Genomic DNA, 20,671 nt, shown 5'->3' on the forward strand with positions numbered 1-20,671 from the left:
AAAGAGAGAGAAAAGATAAAAAACCCCCCTTTTTTTGTAACAGGAAATGTGAAAGCAGGGGATGGTATTGGAACATCCAATGGGTTGTGCATACCTGCCAACTGTTACAATTTTGCCGTATTTAGTACGATTTTAGCAAATTAATGATTATACGCTTTTGCTTTTAAAAATATGATTTTTTACTGAATTGCTAGTATTGACATTTTCCTGCCTATTTCGCAAACTGGTCAGCATTGGAAATCGATAGTCTATTGAACGACATCACTCCGCAGAACCAGTAGCTGAAAATTCCCCCACACTCAGTAGTGAGAAAAAATTAGTGACCACCACTGGGAGTTTTTTAATGGTGCGACTTATGCAGTGAAACAATGTCTTGAGCCGCCTATATTACACAGTATACTAAGTGGCACCTCAATCCTTTAGCATCTTTTTGATGGATCAATATTTTTCCAAAATTTGCATGCCATCCTAACCCTTTATGCTTTTATGAATTATACAGCATTTTATTTTTTTTAATCTAGGCCGAATTTTCTAAATGAACGTGTGCCAAAAATTGATTTCCTAATGGACAATTATTTTCCAATATTTGAATATTGTTAATTTTTTCATGTCTGAAATGTATAAAATCACTTTTTGGATTACTTTGGAGTTTTGGAAATTTTCGACAAAAAATAATATTGCTCTTGATATAGATCTACACTCATGTGCAAAATTAAGAGAATTACCACAATATTTCAAATTTCTGAAAAACTAGTTGACAGATTCTAATGAAATTTGATAGGAATACACAGTTATAACAGAGAAAGAGATGTACCATACAAGTCATAGTACACACGCATGATTGTTAATAGAGCTCATCATTGTAGGAATGTCCAAAATCCACGTTGCAAGATCGAACCGAAAATGAGTCTAATATCTGGTATGGTCCCCTTCACAATCAGACAGGCTGTACAGTGCAACATCATACTGAACATGAGACAGTCAAGGAGTCCCTATGGTAATTGGTCCTACTCCTGCAGCAATGCAACTTTTAATTCTGGGATGGTTCTCAGAGGGGGGGATGGTGAGATGCAATTGTCCTCCCAAGAGCATCCCAGACATGTTCTATAGAGTTTAGGTCAGAAGATTTGGCTGGCCAATCCATACGCAGAATATCCTCCCTTTCCAGATAATTGTTGACCAGGTGTGCCCAATGTGGGCGAGCATTGTCATCTGTGAACAGGAACCGAGTGCCAACTGCGTCCCAACTGCGTTCTAATTCAAAAATAGACACAATTTTGGAATTAGAATTTTTATGTCTTCACATGATCAGGGGACTTTTTCCCAGTGAGCAAAATCATATTTCATTTTGGATAAAACATTATGGTAGAGCAAAAGATAGACACTAGCAAACAATTTTTTCGTTTTATCTTTTAAAATTAAACCATACCTTCTTTTCTCATGCAGCAATTACTTTTTCTAATTGTAATTATATAACTTCATAATCAAATTTTAGTATGGGATTCTCCAACCCACCACTTTTATCTGTGAATTTGAAAACGGGCCATGTTACTCTTTTTATTAATAGAGTAGGATTTTTTTCTTCTTCAGAGGTTGGCAGGTCTGGTTGTGTGTGTGGTAGGATTGTTAGCAAAATATTACTGGGGGAGCTGGATGAATATGGTTTTTTTTTAATATATAACATTGTAAAATTTGCAACAATGGAAGCCTGAGATAAATCCAGTCAGGTGGCCTTGGAATTTATTTGTTGTGAAGTTAATACAAGAGAAACGTTTTTGTGACCCTCACAAGGGGCAGGGGGGAGTCGATATGGCTCCAGGTCGAAGTCCCCGATAGGGAAGTTGACAGGTTTCATTTTGGAGGCCTGGATGAATCTCATTGTGTTTGTAGTTTTAGCAGTGCAAGTTTGCTATACATCCATGTATTGGGCCCATAAAAAAAAATCTGCATATTGGTTTCCCGCTCCTTCGTTGGAGGCCCTTGGATTTTAGTCATTGGTAAAATAAATATGAATTAAAATTTTTTGTGGTTCTCATGGGGGAAGTTGATCCATTTTGGAAGGGTGCTTGATGAATCTTGTTGGTTTTTTTTGTTGCTTTAAAATTGTAAAATTCCTCAGTAAGCTGGTGCTTTCACATGCCACTTTTCATATCACTCTGACGAAGTGGGAGGAAATAAACAAGATATGATGTGAAGTAAAAGGGTGTTGCCATCAAAGGGTGCAGGAAGGCCTTCGTTGGAGACCCTTGGATTTTAGTCATTGGTAAAATAAATATGAATTAAAATTTTTTGTGGTTCTCATGGGGGAAGTTGATCCATTTTGGAAGGGTGCTTGATGAATCTTGTTGGTTTTTTTTGTTGCTTTAAGATTGTAAAATTCCTCAGTAAGCTGGTGCTTTCACATGCCACTTTTCATATCACTCTGACAAAGTGGGAGGAAATAAACAAGATATGATGTGAAGTAAAAGGGTGTTGCCATCAACGGGTGCAGGAAGGCTTTGTTCTCCCCCCCCCCTACCCAGTATAGCTATGTTCATAAACTTTTTCCTGATATTTAACTTTTAATAAAAATTTTTGTGACTCATTCACAAATTCAGATCATGTGAAGCTGTCATGACTTCTAGAAGAAAAACTGTATGAGTTTTGGAACAGCTTTGGTATAAGGGACTGGTTGGCGACTTTTTTTTCCGACAGTCCGAGAAAAAGCCGCCAGACACTACGTGCGCCAGAAAAAAAAATCTCCAGCATAGAAAACAGTAAAAAACAATAAAAACAAATGGTATAAACAAAAATAAGCTCTGGATTGTTTAAAAAATAAAACTGTGGATAAAAATAAATCAATCGGGGTTTAAATAAAACCCGGACTGTTGTGAATAACAAATCAATCAGGGTTTAAATAAAACCCGGGCATTGTTTAAATAATAAATCGATCAGGGTTTAAATAAAACCCGGGCATTGTTTAAAGGAAATGAACCCCGGACCATTGTTTAAATAATAAATCAATCTGGGTTTAAATAAAACCCGGGCATTGTTTAAATGAAATGAACCCCGGACCGTTGTTTAAATGAAATGAACCCCGGACCGTTGTTTAAATAATAAATCAATCTGGGTTTAAATAAAACCCGCACTGGTGTTTGAATAATAAATCATCAAGGTTTAAATAAAACCCAGACCGTTGTTTAAATAATAAATCGATCAGGGTTTAAATAACCCGGGCATTGTTTAAAATAAAGCCTGGACCGTTGTTTAAATAATAAATCGATCTGGGTTTAAATAAAGCCCGTACCGTTGTTTAAATAATAAAGCGATCAGGGTATAAATAAACTACGGGCACTGTTTAAATAAAGGAAAAAAAGGGAACAATACAACCTGACCAGCGACGAAAATGTAATCCAAACACTCGGAACAAGCACAAATGACAAAATGGCTGTACGGCTGTTTGAAGAAACGTGCTAAACAACTAACGCCGCCTGGCAGAATTTTCCAGAACAGCGACAACCCAGCAGAACAACACCGAACCAGATTGCGCCAATGGTGGCAACTTATCGCCGGAAAAAAGTCACCAATTTGGCGTGTCCCTTATACCAAAGCTGTTCCTGAGTTTTCTTAAAAATACATTTTGTGGCTTTTTTTGGAGAAAAAAACAATGTATATGAAAGGAATTGTAAAAATGAGGTTTTCGGTTATTTTGTAGCTTACGAGCATATTTTCTTAAACAGTTAACAGTGATTTAACTCTTATTTAGTTAACATCTGTTATCTCTCTCTCGCAGAAGTGGCCACATCTGAAGCAAGTTAAAAAAAAAAAACTCAGTGCATCACTTCTGATTTCTTTAAATCATTTTCATACTACTACCGCAACTCTCACTCTTACTGTTCGAATTTGTGTTCTCAAACAGTCGCTTGCTACTTACGCATAGTCACAGCATATCTCTTCCTTTTCCAGCAGCTGAAATTCCTACACATTATACTTTTAATATTGAAAATTGAAATCTTGGAACCATTGAAATAGAAATTAAAAAAAAAATTAATGAAAATCAAGCCACTTTCGGGTTTCTTTTGTGGTGCAATTTTTTTTTTGGGGGGGGGGGCAGCTCCTATAACTCCTTAAAAACTCCTTTGCTTTTCATTTCGAAAATTTTGTATGAACCCTGTACAAATTTCATTTTATAAATTATGGATACAAAAATTTGTTTCGTTGAAAATTATTTATGCTTCATTGATAGTTTACATCAAATTCAATATTTTATTCATTCACAGATTCATGAGTGATCATGAAGCATGGATGGAGTTGTGTGACCTATATCTGTCGGAGCAAGACTATCTCAAAGCTGCATTTTGCATGGAAGAACTGATACTGTCTAATCCTCACAATCACCTCTATCATCAGCGTTATGCAGAGGTGAGTTAAAAAGTTTTTTCTTTCCAGTGTACTAATAAAAATTAGAAATAATTTTTATAGTTAAAGGTATTCGTACCATTATGGATGTGGCATTAAGAATATGGGAAATTACCTGTACCACACGATAATAAAAAGCTTTTGTTGTCTCACTCCAAAATCTTTACTCCAGTTCATTCAAGAAACTGAACAATTAATTTATCAAAATGACAATGAATCTTCAAAAACCATTAGCAAAACATGTTAAAAATTCATGAATTTAGAAACAGGTATAAGCAGATGTAAGTAAATGCAAGTAAGAGCAAAAAAAAGTGAATAGTTGCCAACCACAAATTTATGTGCAAGGTGCAGTGATGTAACAAATCTTATTGCAGCAACAACTACATATTGATCTTAATGTTTCAGTGACAAAAAAAATGGTTGACAAGGACTTTTTTTATGGTCATGCATTCTATTTTGGCCAAGATCACACTATAAAAGTTTGATATATAAGTTCTTTTACAAAACTAAAAAAATTCAACCGATAAGAATATTGGTTACATTCGACGAATGTAATAATAGACTTATGTATCTCAATGTATTCTCATTATGTATTATTTTGTTTCAGATTCAATATACTTTGGGAGATTTTTCAAACCTGGAATTAGCAAGGGCTTACTTTGCCCAATCCTTAAAACTGAATCCAAAAAATATGAGATCTCTATTTGGATTTTATATGGTAAGGTTCTAAATTTATTCATTATTTTATTTAGTCAATCAATTTATTCCTTTTATTTTTTTTTGGCCACAATTTAATTTTTTTTTTAATTTCCTTTCACTTTTTTTTTGCCACAATTTGACACTTATTTACTTACGGTACACAATTTACAATCTCTGTTAATCACTTTCACTGGATAAGGTCAATATAAGAAGTATAGAGGAGCTTGAAATGTATGAAGAATTTTCCTACTTCTGGAAAAAAAAGAAAAAAACAACAATGTTTACAAAAGGTAAGGCTGAGTACATGACAAGACTTTAACTTGTAAAAGACACTCAAGTCTGATATGATGGCTTAGGTATGGAATTGAGTAGTGGCATTGTGAATGATATTTTTCCACGGGAAATTTGTCTCTCTAGTGGTGGCTGCTGCTACTACTGAATCACTCATGCACTTCATCCATATTCCTCTGTGGAACTTTTAACATTGGTACATGTTGGAATGTGTGTGTATGTGTAGTGAACCTTCCGGGAAGTTTGTTTCTGTGTAATGCTTGTTGTGTGTAGTGCTTCGATCTGCCATCAATTTTTCTAACTATTAGTGAAGTGTAATGGTTGAATAATTGTATTTCTGTAAGCCTGTGGCGAGACTTTTTTAATGGGCAGATCGGCTCGAATTCATGCCTTGTAGTTGAGAACCACAGAAAACCAACTACCATCAAAGCGACGATGAAGTTTGAACCCAGGTCCTTGCGATGGGAGTTCATCACTATGGCCACTCGACCACCATAGCGGCTCTAGTGGTGGCTGAGAAAAAAAAAGAAAAGAAATTTCATAGCAATTAAAATATATTATCACAAAAATTAGAAACTACAAAAATTGCCACGTTTTCAAGACAAATAAATTCAATTGTTTGAATGATCGACACGTTTCAGCTCTTCAATGGAGAGCCGTCATCAGGACCTCATGGTCAGAATTCACACGAATGAGTCGTGGAGGGGTGATGTTTACGTCTGGTCATCCAAAGAGTTCGCCTTTGTATTTGCTGTATCCGAATGGTCTTTGGATGCGAATTGGGGAGCCACTGTTGCAAAGTGTTGAAAGTTTTATCACGACTGAGGTTAATAAAGCCTGTCCAAGCTGACGAAATAGGTGGCGTGTTTCTTCCATCATTAACGAGGAAATTCTGGCATGTTCTGATGAAGTATCCCTTGAGAAAATTCAATATCGGAATTGTGTGTTGCTTTTTTAAAAACAAATGCTTTATCAAAATCAAAATAATGTGAACGTTGCTAACAGTGTTGGGCAATAGCCGAACTATCCTTCTGTCCCTTCTCAGCATGCTTTCGGTGTTGAGAACTTGAATATTTAGATTTCTCCTAGTATGGCTAATATATCCATTTTCACAATTCTTGCATGGGATGAAGTAGATACCAGATTCTTTGGAGGGTATCTACGATACCATCACCATGGTGACCTGGTGCCTGAGATTTGCCCTACTGTGCTATAGACATATAATCACACTATATTAATTTAAAGTATTGGAAGTTAGAGAATATGAGCAGTATATAAAGCTGATTTCAAACAGCTATAAAAATACTTATATCAGAAACTCTAAATTCAAACGTGAACCTATCAAACAAATTGCTTTTTCAATAGCTGTTGAACAGACCAAAATTCTTTCTAAATTAGCTGCTTAGTAGCTGTTAAAAATATTGAAGTGAAACGTACAGCTGAAATAGTGTTTTTTAGTATCTGAAAATACTTTGGTTTAACCCAGGGGGTAATAAGGACCTCATCTGCTATGTATATCTGCCTGTGAGAGGAATATATGTATATAGCCAATGGGTCATTCCCAAAAAATGTACATTTTACATTTTTTGGAAAGATAAATTTTTAATGAGAAAAATTTCAACATAAAAATAGTCGGCTTGTAACGTTGAGCATTACTCACAAGTTCACCGATGGCACAAGTCGTGCAAGGAGGGCTGATGGTGAGGATGTCGCAGACGAACCCTGCCGTGGGCATCCATCAACCTCCCGAATCGACGAAAATATGACATGTGCATGATTGCTTGAAATCTGACAGACGATTGAGCCTTCAATGGATAGCAGTAGAGATGTGAGGTGAGAATATTCTCTTGGATGTAAAAATTGGAGAATAATCAAGAATATTCATTTTTTTTTTTAAATAATTTAAATTTTTTTACTAATTTTGTTTATATTGTGAAATATAAATCGGTTTTCATTTCCTGAAACATTTACAACAAAACAATTTTTGATATAATCCTCCCCAATGACAACTTTTTTTAGTTCGAGAATATTATTCTCCAGGTCATGAGATGAGAGGTTTTAAAAGTTTGGTTGTAAAGATTTTAGAAACCATTAAATTAAAACATTAAAAAATTATTTTGAAATTAGATAAATTTTCAGAAATAAGTTCACAACACAACAGAAATTAAATCAAAGTTGATTGATAAAGGAAGCAATTATTATACAATCACCTTCATTCTAAGAAGATACAGAACTGTTGTTTTTTCAATGCACGCACACTTAAATTCTATATCACTCCCCTTTTTTTAAAAAAGTTGTGTAATTCAGCCCTGTTGGTTTAATTTTCTTGCTTTCAAACTTTAATATTGTGGTCTACAAACTTCAATATACCCATCTTCTTGACTGGAAGAGAGACAGGGACAGAGAATATTCTTTACAACTCTTAAAGGTTATATTCTCTATTATAAATTACTAGAGAATATTCTTATCAAAAATAATAATAATTATACAAAAATAGTTATTATTCTCAAGTTATTTATCGAGATTATTTATCATAATACATGTTATTACATATATCCTTGATAATACTCTCTGGAAAGATTTCGGTAACTGAAGAATATTCTCATCGAGGAGTATTCTCTGGAAGGACTATTATTAATAACTTCAGAATATTTTCTATAAGAATATTCCCCAGTAATTTATGAAAGTAGTCCTTCCAGAGAATATTCTCAAGGATATTATATGTAACTATATTATAAATAAGAGGAGAATATTCTCATCAAGAACTTATAAGAATATTCTGAAGTTATTTATAATAGTAGTCCTAGCAGAGAATATTCTCCTCAATGAGAATATTCTCTGAAAGATCATTCTCGAGAATTTTACATCTCTATACCCATCATAAAAAAAAAAAAAAAAAAGAGCACCCTTGCAACAAGTTTAACATACGAATATATAACATGATGGTTTCAATCCTTGAATGCAGTTCCTGTAAGGTGTTTAATTGGAATGTTGATCAAGTGCTTGCCAGAACGAAATTGAACATGAGCATCGAGCACTCTGGGTACTTCAGGGAGCATCATGATGCTCGCGAGCAACGGGTTGAAGATGCCTGGTGTAGGGCAAAGTTTTGTACAGATGCTGTTAAAACCATCAAAGAACTGCAGAAATTTTGTTTTTTTATGGCATAATGACTCGGGTATTTTTGTATGATTTCTGAAACAAAACAGTTTACTGAAAGTCAGGCAGCAAAGTGTGTGAACTGCATACAGAAAACTCTGTTATTGACCACTGGAAAAAATGAAAATTTATTTACAGAACTGTTTTTAATTTTTTACTCCCTATTCAGTGATACGAATAGTTAATGTATGTAATGAACTGTATATAGTGTAATGTTGAAGTAACTGCAGTATGTATTTATAATAAATAATGTATCGTATCAAGTGATAAATATTTAATATATAATTATTACTTACTAATTGATAATTACTTAAATTAAAAATAAAGTAAATAATTATCATTTTATGTCAATTTTTTCGAGATTGTTACATAATTTTACACATTATGTCAATTGAACCTCTATTTTAGTGGAAACCTGTGTTCAACAAAAAAATAATCTTAATCCCTTACGATTCCATTGAAGACAGGTTTTACTGTATATATAACAGAGGATACAGACAAAATAAGTTGCTGCAGACCAGAGTTGTTTAGTTTAAACCACGTTGACCAAGGGGTTTTTTTAAAAAAAATCAAATAAAAGTGGCCTAAATATTTTTTCCTTGAAAAATATCACAATGGTTCATTATTAGCCAAAATTTTTCATTTTTACCACATTTTATATTCTTTGGGTACATTTTGATGCTCTATCTTAAGCAAATTCATGAATAAGGATTGCATCACACATCTAAATGTAGTGGTGCATCATCTCACAGGGTTTCTTTTTCCCTTCACAAAGCAGCAACAGTAGTGACACCATCATGCTATGGGCACAGGTGATCCTATAATCCAGTAAAGACACCAGCTGTTCTTCAAGGACAAAGACTAGTGTACTAGTAGTTACATTACCTCAGACATTTTCATTTTCTTTCACATAAGAAGTACCACATCTCCCACTGTATATCACCCATTCTTAATATTCAACAGTTTTTCTTTCAGTCATACATTTCAACAGTCATACTTTCACTGTTAAGCCCAGTTAATCAAGGTTCTACTGTATAGTAAGATTTATGAAAAATAATCAGCTATATAAAGGGTGATTATAATTAAAGAGTTTTGATTCCTAAACTGTACAATAATTACTGGTCAGAATGACTTGAAAATTTGCATGGATACTCCTGAAGCAATGGAAATTTCTTTGGCAAAAGGAAATAAAAGTGCAAAATGTGCAAGTAGATGATGCCGTACTTGGCCAGAAGTATAATCTATTTTGTGCAACTACATTACAAGATGCACATTGCAATACCAGCAAAACAACTGCTGAAGGCCAATTTTGACAATAACAGGATGCAACTTAACCCTTGCAACTTCTGGCTGTGGGGGCGGGGGACCTCAAAATATTATGAACAGTGGTCAGATTGCAAACTTTGGTGAATTGCGATCTCCAGCGCATCCCCTATATGTTAGAAGTTCCTCAGGAATATTAACATAGGGGCACATTTGGTTTAATGAAGGTGAATTGCAAGTGCATCCACATCATGACCATGGCATACTCTAATCTGTTGTTGAACAAGAATTTTTGTGCTTTCAACCTCATAGCCAGAACACGGTGAACAGCATATTTAACATTTCTTGAGTGAGTTATAGTTATTTGTTCAATTACTTCACTTTTTTGTGATGTTTCCATGAATTATGAAATCGTATAATGCTATAATTAAGTTATCATTTTGCCATGACTGGCTATTGTTTCCATTCTGCAAGCAAATTTCCCATGTGTTGAATGATGTCATTAATTTAACATTTTTAAGTATTTTTTCCCATTTACCAAATAAAATTCCATTTTTTCAGGAATATTCATGTCAATTTTCAAGTCATTCTGTCGATTGTTCTTCTTTTACAGTGTTTTAAATCAGAACTTTACTTATAATCACCCTGTATATCGTAAATCATCACTAATTAATCTGCATTATTCATGCTTCATTAAATACATTATATTCACCTAATTTTTGTTATAGTTTTTGCAAAATATCCTAATTAAGTATATTGAAAGTAACTGGAGAAAACATCTTTATATTATATATATGATTAATAATTAAAAAAATTTTCAAACGTGAAGTAATCCATTGAGTTAAACAAAAATAATTAAATTGCAAAAATTGGTTTTTTTTTAAGTGTAAGAAATATTTATTGTGATTAATTAATATGGGAATAGTGTTAATTAAATTAATAAACATTTATTTTAATTAATTATTAGAAGTTTGAATGATTTTTCAGAAATGTTATTGTTTTTAATGTTAATACTATTTAAAACAAAAAACTGGTTCAAACCAAAAAAAACCCGGTTTTTTGTTTTTTTTACCAACCCTGCTGCAGACAAAAAGAAGTAAGACACTACTACTATTTAACCCAGGGATGGCCGACCTTAATCAAGATTATTTTTGATATGTGTGCCACTCTATTTATTATTTTAACACGCTGATCGTACTGTCTCCTTTTATGGGGCACGAACATTCTATCCATTCCTGCAAAATATTATTCATCCACTCTTTTATTTTTATAAAAATAGTTTCTTGCTGTTTTGAGTTCTAAATTGTTTTGATTTTTGAGTTCTAAATTGTTTTGATTTTTGAGTTCTAAATTGTTTTGATTTTTGAGTTCTAAATTGTTTTGATTTTTGAGTTCTAAATTGTTTTGATTTTTGAGTCATAAACTTGATTATCACAATGCAGATTGTATATGCTCGTATATCGGTAGAAGTTCATCTATCTTGTATACTCCACGTTGCACATAGACACCGGAAGCTGAGGGTGAATTCAGGGGGCTTGAGTCCCCCTTTCCAAATAAGCTTTGTAATGTGTCTTAGGCCTCTCCCCCCACCCCAAGAATTCATGGATATACAAAGTTATTGTATTATATAATAATGCATGTCCTTCATGCGAAAGATCCTGAATCTCATGCATATGGATGTCCTGCCCACACATTGGAGCGAAACAGAAAAGAAATGAAATTGAATAGAAATTCATCACATAATTATTATTTTAAGAGTGCCTAGCCCACTAAATATATGTTTGGCAGCCTACAAGACCGTCATTCATCAGAAAAGGGTTGTTTGAAGGTTAGAAAGAATTTGTTCGATTTAAAAAGGAAGTCTAATTTCTTTAATATTTTAAAAGTGTTTGCATGCCACTCCTGATACCATGGCATGCCATTTGTGATATGTGTGCTGTAGGTTGGCCACCCCTGATTTTACCATACATGCATCTCATGCACATTCCTTTACAGAATTTAAGACACTGAAAACATTCAAACCACCTGCCAGTAACTTTTAGAAGACCATCCACTAACCCCACCCTTCTGGAGAAAAATTGATTTATATTTGATCGACCTACGTAAATCAAATGGAGTCGGTATCCATCTGAAAATAATTTGCTGTAACATTCTGCTCTGAAGCTCACTAATTTGTTATATTCTGAATTACAGGCAGCACAGAGCATTGTAACATCAGGGAAATGCTCGGTTCTGAAGAAGAAAGAAAATCTTAAATATGCAGCTTGGGCTGCACAACAAATAAGCAACAGGTATCAGGTATGTACCAAACATTTTTAAAAAGTAAATTCATGTCTCTAGCTTTATATACTGCCTGGCAGAAAGAAAAAAAAAATTAACACTCTAATACTTTTTCAGATTGCTAACAAATTTATGCCTTTAACAAGTGTTTTTACTGTGTACCTTCATGGTGGCTTCAATGTTACAAACTCAAGCAATATATTTTTAGCCATCTAATCATTGGTGTTTTACTAAGATCCTTATTAGGCCTATTAAAAGATGAGTGACGTCGCTCACATATAGTGAGGCAACCAAGATATATGAGAATGTAGAATGGATTAGTGACTAACAATTGTGTATTGTTTTGTTATACACCACACATTTGAGGAGTGATACAAAAGAGAATAAGGCTATGGGAGATGCTCTCAATACTACGGAAATCTGTTTAAAAAAGATCTGGTCTTTGAGTTTCTTTCGTTGTTTTACTTATTTTTTTAAAATTACATCTATCTTTACCATAACAATGACTTCGTATACATATGTGAGAGAGTTAGAAGACAAACTCGACTCGGAACCACCCGCTCTACTCGATGCCCAAATGGTCTAAAAACAGGTTTTTGAGTGGTTCAGCATGGCAGGTCGGGACCCGGCTTCATTTGAATAGTGCATGGTCAAGCTCACAGAACTTATGTCAGAAAGAATGTTTTGCCGTTGGTGCCCTGATACGAAGAAAATGGGGATGGGGGTCTAGGGTTTCTAAACATCCGTATATACGGCCCATAAGAAGTATATAGGTTGGGATTGCATTGAATATTCATGAATTATTAAGGGTGATCTCGGAAAGATGTTTCGGGGGGGGGGGGAGGGTTGGCTCCTGTGGCCTGAGCCTTCTAGGTTCCAGTGTCAATGAAGTGCTGTATTTAATGAATTTTCAATTAAAAATTTGAAAAAATTGCATTTTTGAGTGTTTATTTTTTATTGCACTATGATTATGTTTTCCTAGAGGGGTACCCCCCTCCTTCCATAAGAAAGCTGAACATTCATTACTACTGACAAGCTTTAAGCCAATGTTGGCGAGTCTGCTCATTTTTTCTATCTTTAAAAAAAAAAGAGCTTCTGCAGAGGGATCATCATCGTTAACATCCTTACATTTCAGAACCCCTCTGGTCATTTTCTCTATCGTCCTCCTTCTGACTGTGTACAGACATCTCTTCCTCTACCCCTATGTGATGTTTCCTTCCTAGTCGAAATTCTCATACCTCTTTGTCCCAGTATGTGACCAGCCTAACTCTCAGATTCTTAAAAAATCCCATGCGGTTTTGATGTAGGTGAGGACGAAGTGTTGAAATGATGTGCGTTCAACCAATTTTTCAATGCATCTTGGCATCGCCATCTTGGAAGGTGGCGATGCATTAACATTAGAATTACCAAGCCAATCATTTTTACCATTTTTGATCTTCTCGCTTCATTTTTGTTTTGAACCAAATAGTTTAGAATGTGTAAATTTCATGATTTTTACTAAATATGCTGAAACATTATGCTGTCCAACTGTCATTCGTTTAAATAAAAAATTGATTGGGATATTTTTAGTTTGAAAAAGTAGATAAACTATGCCCAAGAATATTAAGAAGTCGCCAATGAATAAGGCAAATACTTGAAAAATACAAAATGCATTTCGACAAGGGGTTTAAGCTAGATAAAAAAATTTCTATCGCAAAATAGCGAAAAGGGGGGTAAGCTTTAGCAAAATGCTACAGTGATTGATGGTTGGATGTCTACTCGCTTCGTACCTCCTATATGCACTTTTGCAAAAGTGGCTACTACTTCTAAGATTTTCTTCTTCATTTTGCAAAAAATGTGACCGTAGCGTAAACCCTGATTTCGACTTGGATTTAGTATTCATTCCAAGTGGGATCCTCAATCAGCATGATTTTATGGTTAAATATTTTTTCGCTCTGAAGACGACACCCATTGTGTGTCAAAATACATTTTGTATTTTTCATGTACACTGCTCAAAACAATTAGGTGGAGCACATGGTTTACGTATACCGATGGCACGCATGGCACGTACACCGATAAGTAACATAAAATGAATCATCCATAATTTAAAGCCTAGCAGGAAACGTGAGAAGAAAACTTCATATGCAAATCAAAGTTCATGACGTCAAAAATCAGAAAAAGGAGATAAGGGCAGAAATCGGGATGTTGCAGAAACGTCTGTTTTACTGCCGTAACTGCGAAATTCGATTGCGCAGTATTTTTTTTTGAGACAAGGTGACTTGACTCAACAACGTTATTTACCGGAATCCATGGCATGGCATGTTATAGGCAGACTGGAATCCGGGCAAACACAACGTAGTGTCGCGGACGCTGTTGGAGTCGCCAGAAGTGTGCAAAGCTGTGGAATCGATTCCAAGAAACAGGAAATGCTAGACGTCGACCAGGGCAAGGTCGGCCACGCGCCACTACAGCACTGATGACCGGTATGTATGGTTTACAGCCCGTCGAAACAGAACAAAGAATCAGTTATTTTCCGGATATTATGCTGAGGTGAGCTCGGAAAGAAAAGTCATCACGTCTCCGCCGAGACTCGAACCCAGGCCCTCTTGCATACCGGGCAAGGATGCTACCATCTACACCACTGGAGACACATGAATCTGCCTTCCTAATTTCACGCACTGTGTCATGAGGCGCTGAAGTACAGGCATTAGTAGCCTCTCTTAACTTCAGGAAATAGCCCCCGGGTGGGACGGTTTAGAGAGATATAGATGGCTTTTTTCTCAGCCAGTGATATCAAGGAAACAGTTAGGCCGAACACATACTGGGGAGACGACAAAGAGAGCGATTTCAAAAGAGAAAATACATCGAGATCAGCATCGATGTCCCGTAACATACTGAGGAGGCAGAGGAGAGCGAAAATGACCGCAGGCATTCTGAAGGGTAAAGAAGAAAAGCCTTTGAGCGGGAAACATGACATCTCGCCAACTAGTAACCCTACCAGCCTGTTCATGCCAAATCAATCAGTTTGGCAATATTGGAGGATTCCGATAAACCAGCGGTTCTCAACCAGTGCCCCGCAGATCCCTTAGGGCTCCGTGCAAACTGCCAGGGGTTCCGTGGCCACTCGAGGAAAATAAATAAAAAAAACCAGTAAATTTGAAAAAAATAATTAATATTTTTGAATAATAAAAATAAGTCAGAAACTTTGATGAATAAATAAAAAAAATAGGCGTCTGGGGCTCCGCCATAGAAATTACATACCGGAAAAGGGCTCCGTGGGTCTTGAGAAGCGCTGCAATAAACGCGTTAATCCTCAAAAGACTACAAGTCCTGTTTATATATGTTTTTAATGACTTCTTGTATCAAACCGTTGTTTCGAATATTATTGCACAATATGTATAAAGATTGAAATAATTATACTTCAATCAAGATAGAGAGACAATACAATTAGTTAGACACTACATGCCTACAATCCGCAGAAGCTAATTTCGATACTTTCAAAATAAAATATCACCGTTAATGAGATGAAGTGAGAAGTTATCCATACACCTCGATGATGAAACCGTAATTTTTTTATGGCCAGCGTATCATTATGAAAATGATTGTTATTAGCGATAAATGTATACGTGGTGGTTAAGCGCAAATTATCAGTGTGGATCCATTATTTATGAAATCCCAGAATTACATATTCCTCCTATATGCAGGGCCGACTTAAGAGCATCATGGGCCCAAGGGCCAAAAAATTTTTCTGAGGCCCTACAAGGCAAATTCCCGAAAATCTCAACCACATCTCACTTTTGTGAAGCCTTTTTTATCTTGAGGTCCCACGGTCCTTGCCCTGGTGGGCCCATGCCTTACGACGGCACTGCTTATAACCGGCATGTTCTGTGCATAACCAATTTCAATGAACGCACGGATGCTGCAATCAACTGGTTTCGATTTTTTAAGAAATACAGAAATATGTATTGTGTGTGAAATGCTCATTATTTGCATCAGAAAAAATCTTGTGTCTCTTTCATAACAAACGACATTCCAATTCAAATCCACGGAAATAATAGATACAGTATTCAGTATAATAAAATAAAAGAGAAAAAACAGAAACCATGTTTCGACAATGTTAGTAAGCGATGAGCAATCATCACGGTGTTTATTCCACCCGCGTCACCCATTTCCCTTATGAAGAGCCATTGGCATACGCAAAGGGGGGATTTGGGGTTCTAACCCCCCCCCCTAAGCCAAGATTATAGTGTTATTTTGCCGGAAAAAACGTAAAACCCCCAGAAGGAAAAACAAATTTGAACCCCCCTCCCCGAGAAAATTCTGCCGTACGTACGCCTATGTGAAGAATTGTAAGCAAAGCATTTCTTTGAAAAACCTTTGTCAGGACCACTGCGAAGCTGCACCCCTGACGAAGGTTGGCGCGCACAGTTTGAGAACCCCTGCTAATCCATCAACGTATTGACAAATCAAGGGGCGCCATTCGAGGGAGGGGAGCTTTTGAAAATACAATAAAAATTTTATATGTACATACAAATATATATATATATACTAAAAAATATATATACTAGGAGCTCTGTGCCCCTTCAGCCTTTGGTGGCCACCCCCCCCCCCCCCCTTCTCATCACAACATGTCTTGTTTATTTTGTCCCACTTCATCAGCGTTATGGAAAGGGACATGTGAAAGCACCAGCTTACTGAAGAAGCGAATTTTACAATAATAAAACAACATAAAACAAATGTGATTCATCAAGTACCCCCAGAAAACTTGCCTATGGGGTCCCCAGACTCCAATTCGCTGAATTTTAGCGGGGCCCAGACTGGATTTATCTCGGGCTATCGACGTGTTGCAAATTTCACAATGTTAAACGACAGAAAAGAATGAGATTCATCCAGGGCCCCCAAAATGAAACCTGTAAACATGGGGCCCCGACTTGGAAGCTTGTTGGTCATTCCCCGCTGCAAGTGCCATGAAAAATTTTCATTTGTATTCATTTTACCAACGAATAAAGTCCAAGGCCCCCAACCAATTACCTGGGACACCAGTTCGCATACTTTTAGTGGGGGGCCCCAGATTGGCTTTATCTCGGGCTTTCGCTGTTGCAAATTCTAAAATGTTAAATAACAGAAAAAAATGAGATTCATCCAGGCTCCCAAAATGAAACGGTCCTCTGACTCGGAGCTTGTCATACATCCCCCTGTGAGTGCCATGGCAAATGTTCATTTGTATTTATTTTACCAACGAATAAATTCCAGCCCCCCCCCCTCAGTTACCCGTGACCGAATTCGCAAATTTTATGGGGTCCCCAGACTGGATATATCTTGGGCTTCCGCTATCGCAAAATGTTATAATTTTCAATGTTAAAGCAGCAAGAAAACAACGAGATCCATCAAGGGCCCTGGAAATCAAACCTTTTAACTTCCCCATTAAGGTATACGTGCAATCCCCCGGATACCCCGACCCTGTGTGTTGGGAGCACTGGTGTTAAATGTATATTATACCTCTCGACATGCCCCCCCCCCCCACACACACACACACAAGGGCAGGGCTGACAGGGGCCGGAACGATTCTTATCACTTTTTGATTTTTCACACTATAAATTAACCATAGAGGGCCCCTGAAAAGCTGGTTTGGGGGCTCGCCATCTATTCCAGTCTAGGCGCCCTGCTGTAGGATGTGGGAGCCTCTCCGTAAATGCACGTAACTTGGTCCCGATGGGTTAAATGGGTCCCAAATATGCTAGAGTTAAATGAATACTTGACCCAAAATCGTAACAGATTTCCGCCACTCAAAAAACGTCACCCACTTCCGTAACATAGAATCGTCACTAATTTCGGTTGCTTAGAAACAGGCACTTTTCGAGTTTGTGTTTTATATTATAGAGTAGATATACATACATTGAGTTCATGTGTGTTTTCTCTCTTTGCCTTCCCCCCTACCCTGGAAAACGTTGAAATGACGTTCATGGAAAAATCTCTACAAATTTTTTTGTTGAAATTCTAAGAACATGTTCAGTATTGAGTAGAAAATTAATGTCGACCAGCAATTCTCAACCTTTTTTCTGAGTCACGGAGCCCTTTTTAGTATATAATTTCTACGACGGAGCCCGTACGCTACGGTTTTTTTTTTTCATTTGGTCATAAAATTTACTGGTTCATTTTACTTTCATCGAGTGAACGCGGAGCCCCCTCAACCAGTGCACGTGGAGCACTGGTTGAGAACCGCTGGTATAGACAGTACATAGATAGTTTTCTTTGTAAAAGATTTTTGATGTCTTTGTGGGGAAGAAATGATTTTTCCGCCCCAGTGACTGCATAATGATTTATAATGGTATATAACTTATGATCTTTTAGTGGTTTTCCAGTTTCCGACAAAAATTTGCCACCCTTTACATTTTGCAGCCCAGGGCAAAGGCGTGGGCATGAAAAACATTGAGAGGGCTGAAAGTTGCCAATCGTTCCGTGGTGAGCCTCGAGCCCGTATGTAGAAGGGTGCAGTGCCCCCCATTATTTATTCATTAATTGGGAAGGGGGTTCTCAGCCCCCAACACAAAATTTATTGGGGGGTTGAAATAGGCCCCCGCCATGTTCTGGTGCCTATGTCCCATGGCAGTACGTTTGTTATTAAAAACTATTCAGGGACAATTGAAAAGATGAAATTTAAGGGATGGAATTTGCGCCCCTTCTGATACTACGCCCGGGAAACCACACCCCCTCCCGCTCCCTTCCTAGTTGCAGAACTGTTCGTTCGTCAGAAGGAAGTTCTCTTGCGCATAGTGTAGTTTCCCATGCAAAAAGCGCAATGGGATGGGCGGAAATTTGCGAAATATCTATCTCGTAGTCCCAGTAAGATTTTGAAAAATATTCACGTCTAAAAAAATGACGGGGGGAATTAATGCGTAAAATGCTACCACAACAATCGTCAAACTTTTAAATTAGGATAGATTGGGTTAAGCACAATGGGAATCGAAAAGAAGAGACAGCGCCAAAAGTGGAAAAACATCCGAAACACCCCCCTCCAAACCAAATGGGTGATGATGATGATGATCCCCCTCAGAAGTTCTCTTTTTTTTCCAAGAGAGTGAGGAGAAAAAAAAAGGGAAGAAAACTGACCAATCCCCAAATAGCGTCTGATTTTACCTCGCGATGAAAACAAACCGGCTTGAAAGAATCGCGTACCTCTTGAGCCGCCTCTTTCTCCCCCTCGTCTCGCTGCCCGAGTATGTGAGGCGCAGAACAAAACAGTACATTTGTTTTCGCCGCTATTTCGTACCTCTCCGCTCACATCCCCAGTATGTGTTCGGCCTTATTTTCCGGATATTATGCTGAGGTGAGCTCGGAAAGAAAAGTCATCACGTCTCCGCCGGGACTCGAACCCAGGCCCTCTTGCATACCAGGCAAGCATGCTACCATCTACACCACTGGAGACACATGAATCTGCCTTCCTAATTTCATGCACTGTGTCGTGAGGCGCTGAAGTATGCAAAAGGGCCTGGGTTCGAGTCCCGGCGGAGACGTGATGACTTTTCTTTCCAAGCTCACCTCAGCATAATATCCGGAAAATAACTGTTTCCTTGATATCACTGGCTGAGAAAAAAGCCATCTATATCTCTCTAAACCGTCCCACCCGGGGGCCATTTCCTAAGTTAAGAGAGGCTACTAATGCCTCTACTTCAGCGCCTCACGACACAGTGCGTGAAATTAGGAAGGCAGATTCATGTGTCTCCAGTGGTGTAGATGGTAGCATGCTTGCCCGGTATGCAAGAGGGCCTGGGTTCGAGTCCCGGCGGAGACGTGATGACTTTTCTTTCCAAGCTCACCTCAGCATAATATCCGGAAAATAACTGTTTCCTTGATATCACTGGCTGAGAAAAAAGCCATCTATATCTCTCTAAACCGTCCCACCCGGGGGCCATTTCCTAAGTTAAGAGAGGCTACTAATGCCTCTACTTCAGCGCCTCACGACACAGTGCGTGAAATTAGGAAGGCAGATTCATGTGTCTCCAGTGGTGTAGATGGTAGCATGCTTGCCCGGTATGCAAGTGGGCCTGGGTTCGAGTCCCGGCGGAGACGTGATGACTTTTCTTTCCAAGCTCACCTCAGCATAATATCCGGAAAATAACTGTTTCCTTGATATCACTGGCTGAGAAAAAAACCATCTATATCTCTCTAGAACAAAGAATGCTACGCAGCTGCAAAGATGGTTGCTCTTGGCAACAGGACGAAGGGTGTCCAGCCAAACACTATGTAATCGACTTCATGAGGGAGGGCTCTATGTACGTAGGCCAATGGTCTGCATTCCGTTGACCCCACGCCACCGTGCGGCCCAAAGAAGATAGGCTGCTGAACATCGATATGGGGAGCAACATGATTGGAGCCAAGTGCTGTTTACAGACGAGTCCCGATTCAGTCTGGAGTGTGACACCCGACGTGTTCAGGTATGGAGGGACAGAGGCACTCGAAATAACCCCGCATTCGTTCGCGAAAGGTCACAATACAGACGAGCTGGTTGGATGGTATGGGAATCAGCATAGGCGGACGTACGGACCTGCATATCATTCGGAATGGCACTTTGACGGCCCGAAGGTATGCAGACGAGATACTG

At 37.5% G+C, this 20,671-nt stretch overlaps 1 protein-coding gene and 1 non-coding gene across 2 annotated transcripts in view; one reads left to right on the top strand and one right to left on the bottom strand.

Moving 5' to 3' along the window:
* LOC149068532 (ER membrane protein complex subunit 2-like) overlaps nucleotides 1-20,671 on the top strand; it is a 62,431-nt gene that overhangs the window by 23,475 nt on the left and 18,285 nt on the right. Inside the window, exons 7-9 of the mRNA XM_089251381.1 lie at nucleotides 4,260-4,401; nucleotides 5,006-5,116; nucleotides 12,004-12,108. Of these exons, the coding sequence (XP_089107507.1) occupies nucleotides 4,260-4,401; nucleotides 5,006-5,116; nucleotides 12,004-12,108 (358 nt within the window). The remainder of the gene's footprint in view (nucleotides 1-4,259; nucleotides 4,402-5,005; nucleotides 5,117-12,003; nucleotides 12,109-20,671) is intronic.
* Nucleotides 19,422-19,495, bottom strand: TRNAT-GGU (transfer RNA threonine (anticodon GGU)). Its single transcript has one exon. It is a non-coding gene; the product is annotated as a tRNA-Thr (tRNA).

Source organism: Pholcus phalangioides, unplaced genomic scaffold (genome assembly GCF_987345545.1).
Source record: "Pholcus phalangioides strain wild (caught in Gottingen) unplaced genomic scaffold, Ppha-v1.0 ptg000024l_1, whole genome shotgun sequence".
Taxonomy (NCBI): Eukaryota; Metazoa; Arthropoda; class Arachnida; order Araneae; family Pholcidae; genus Pholcus; species Pholcus phalangioides.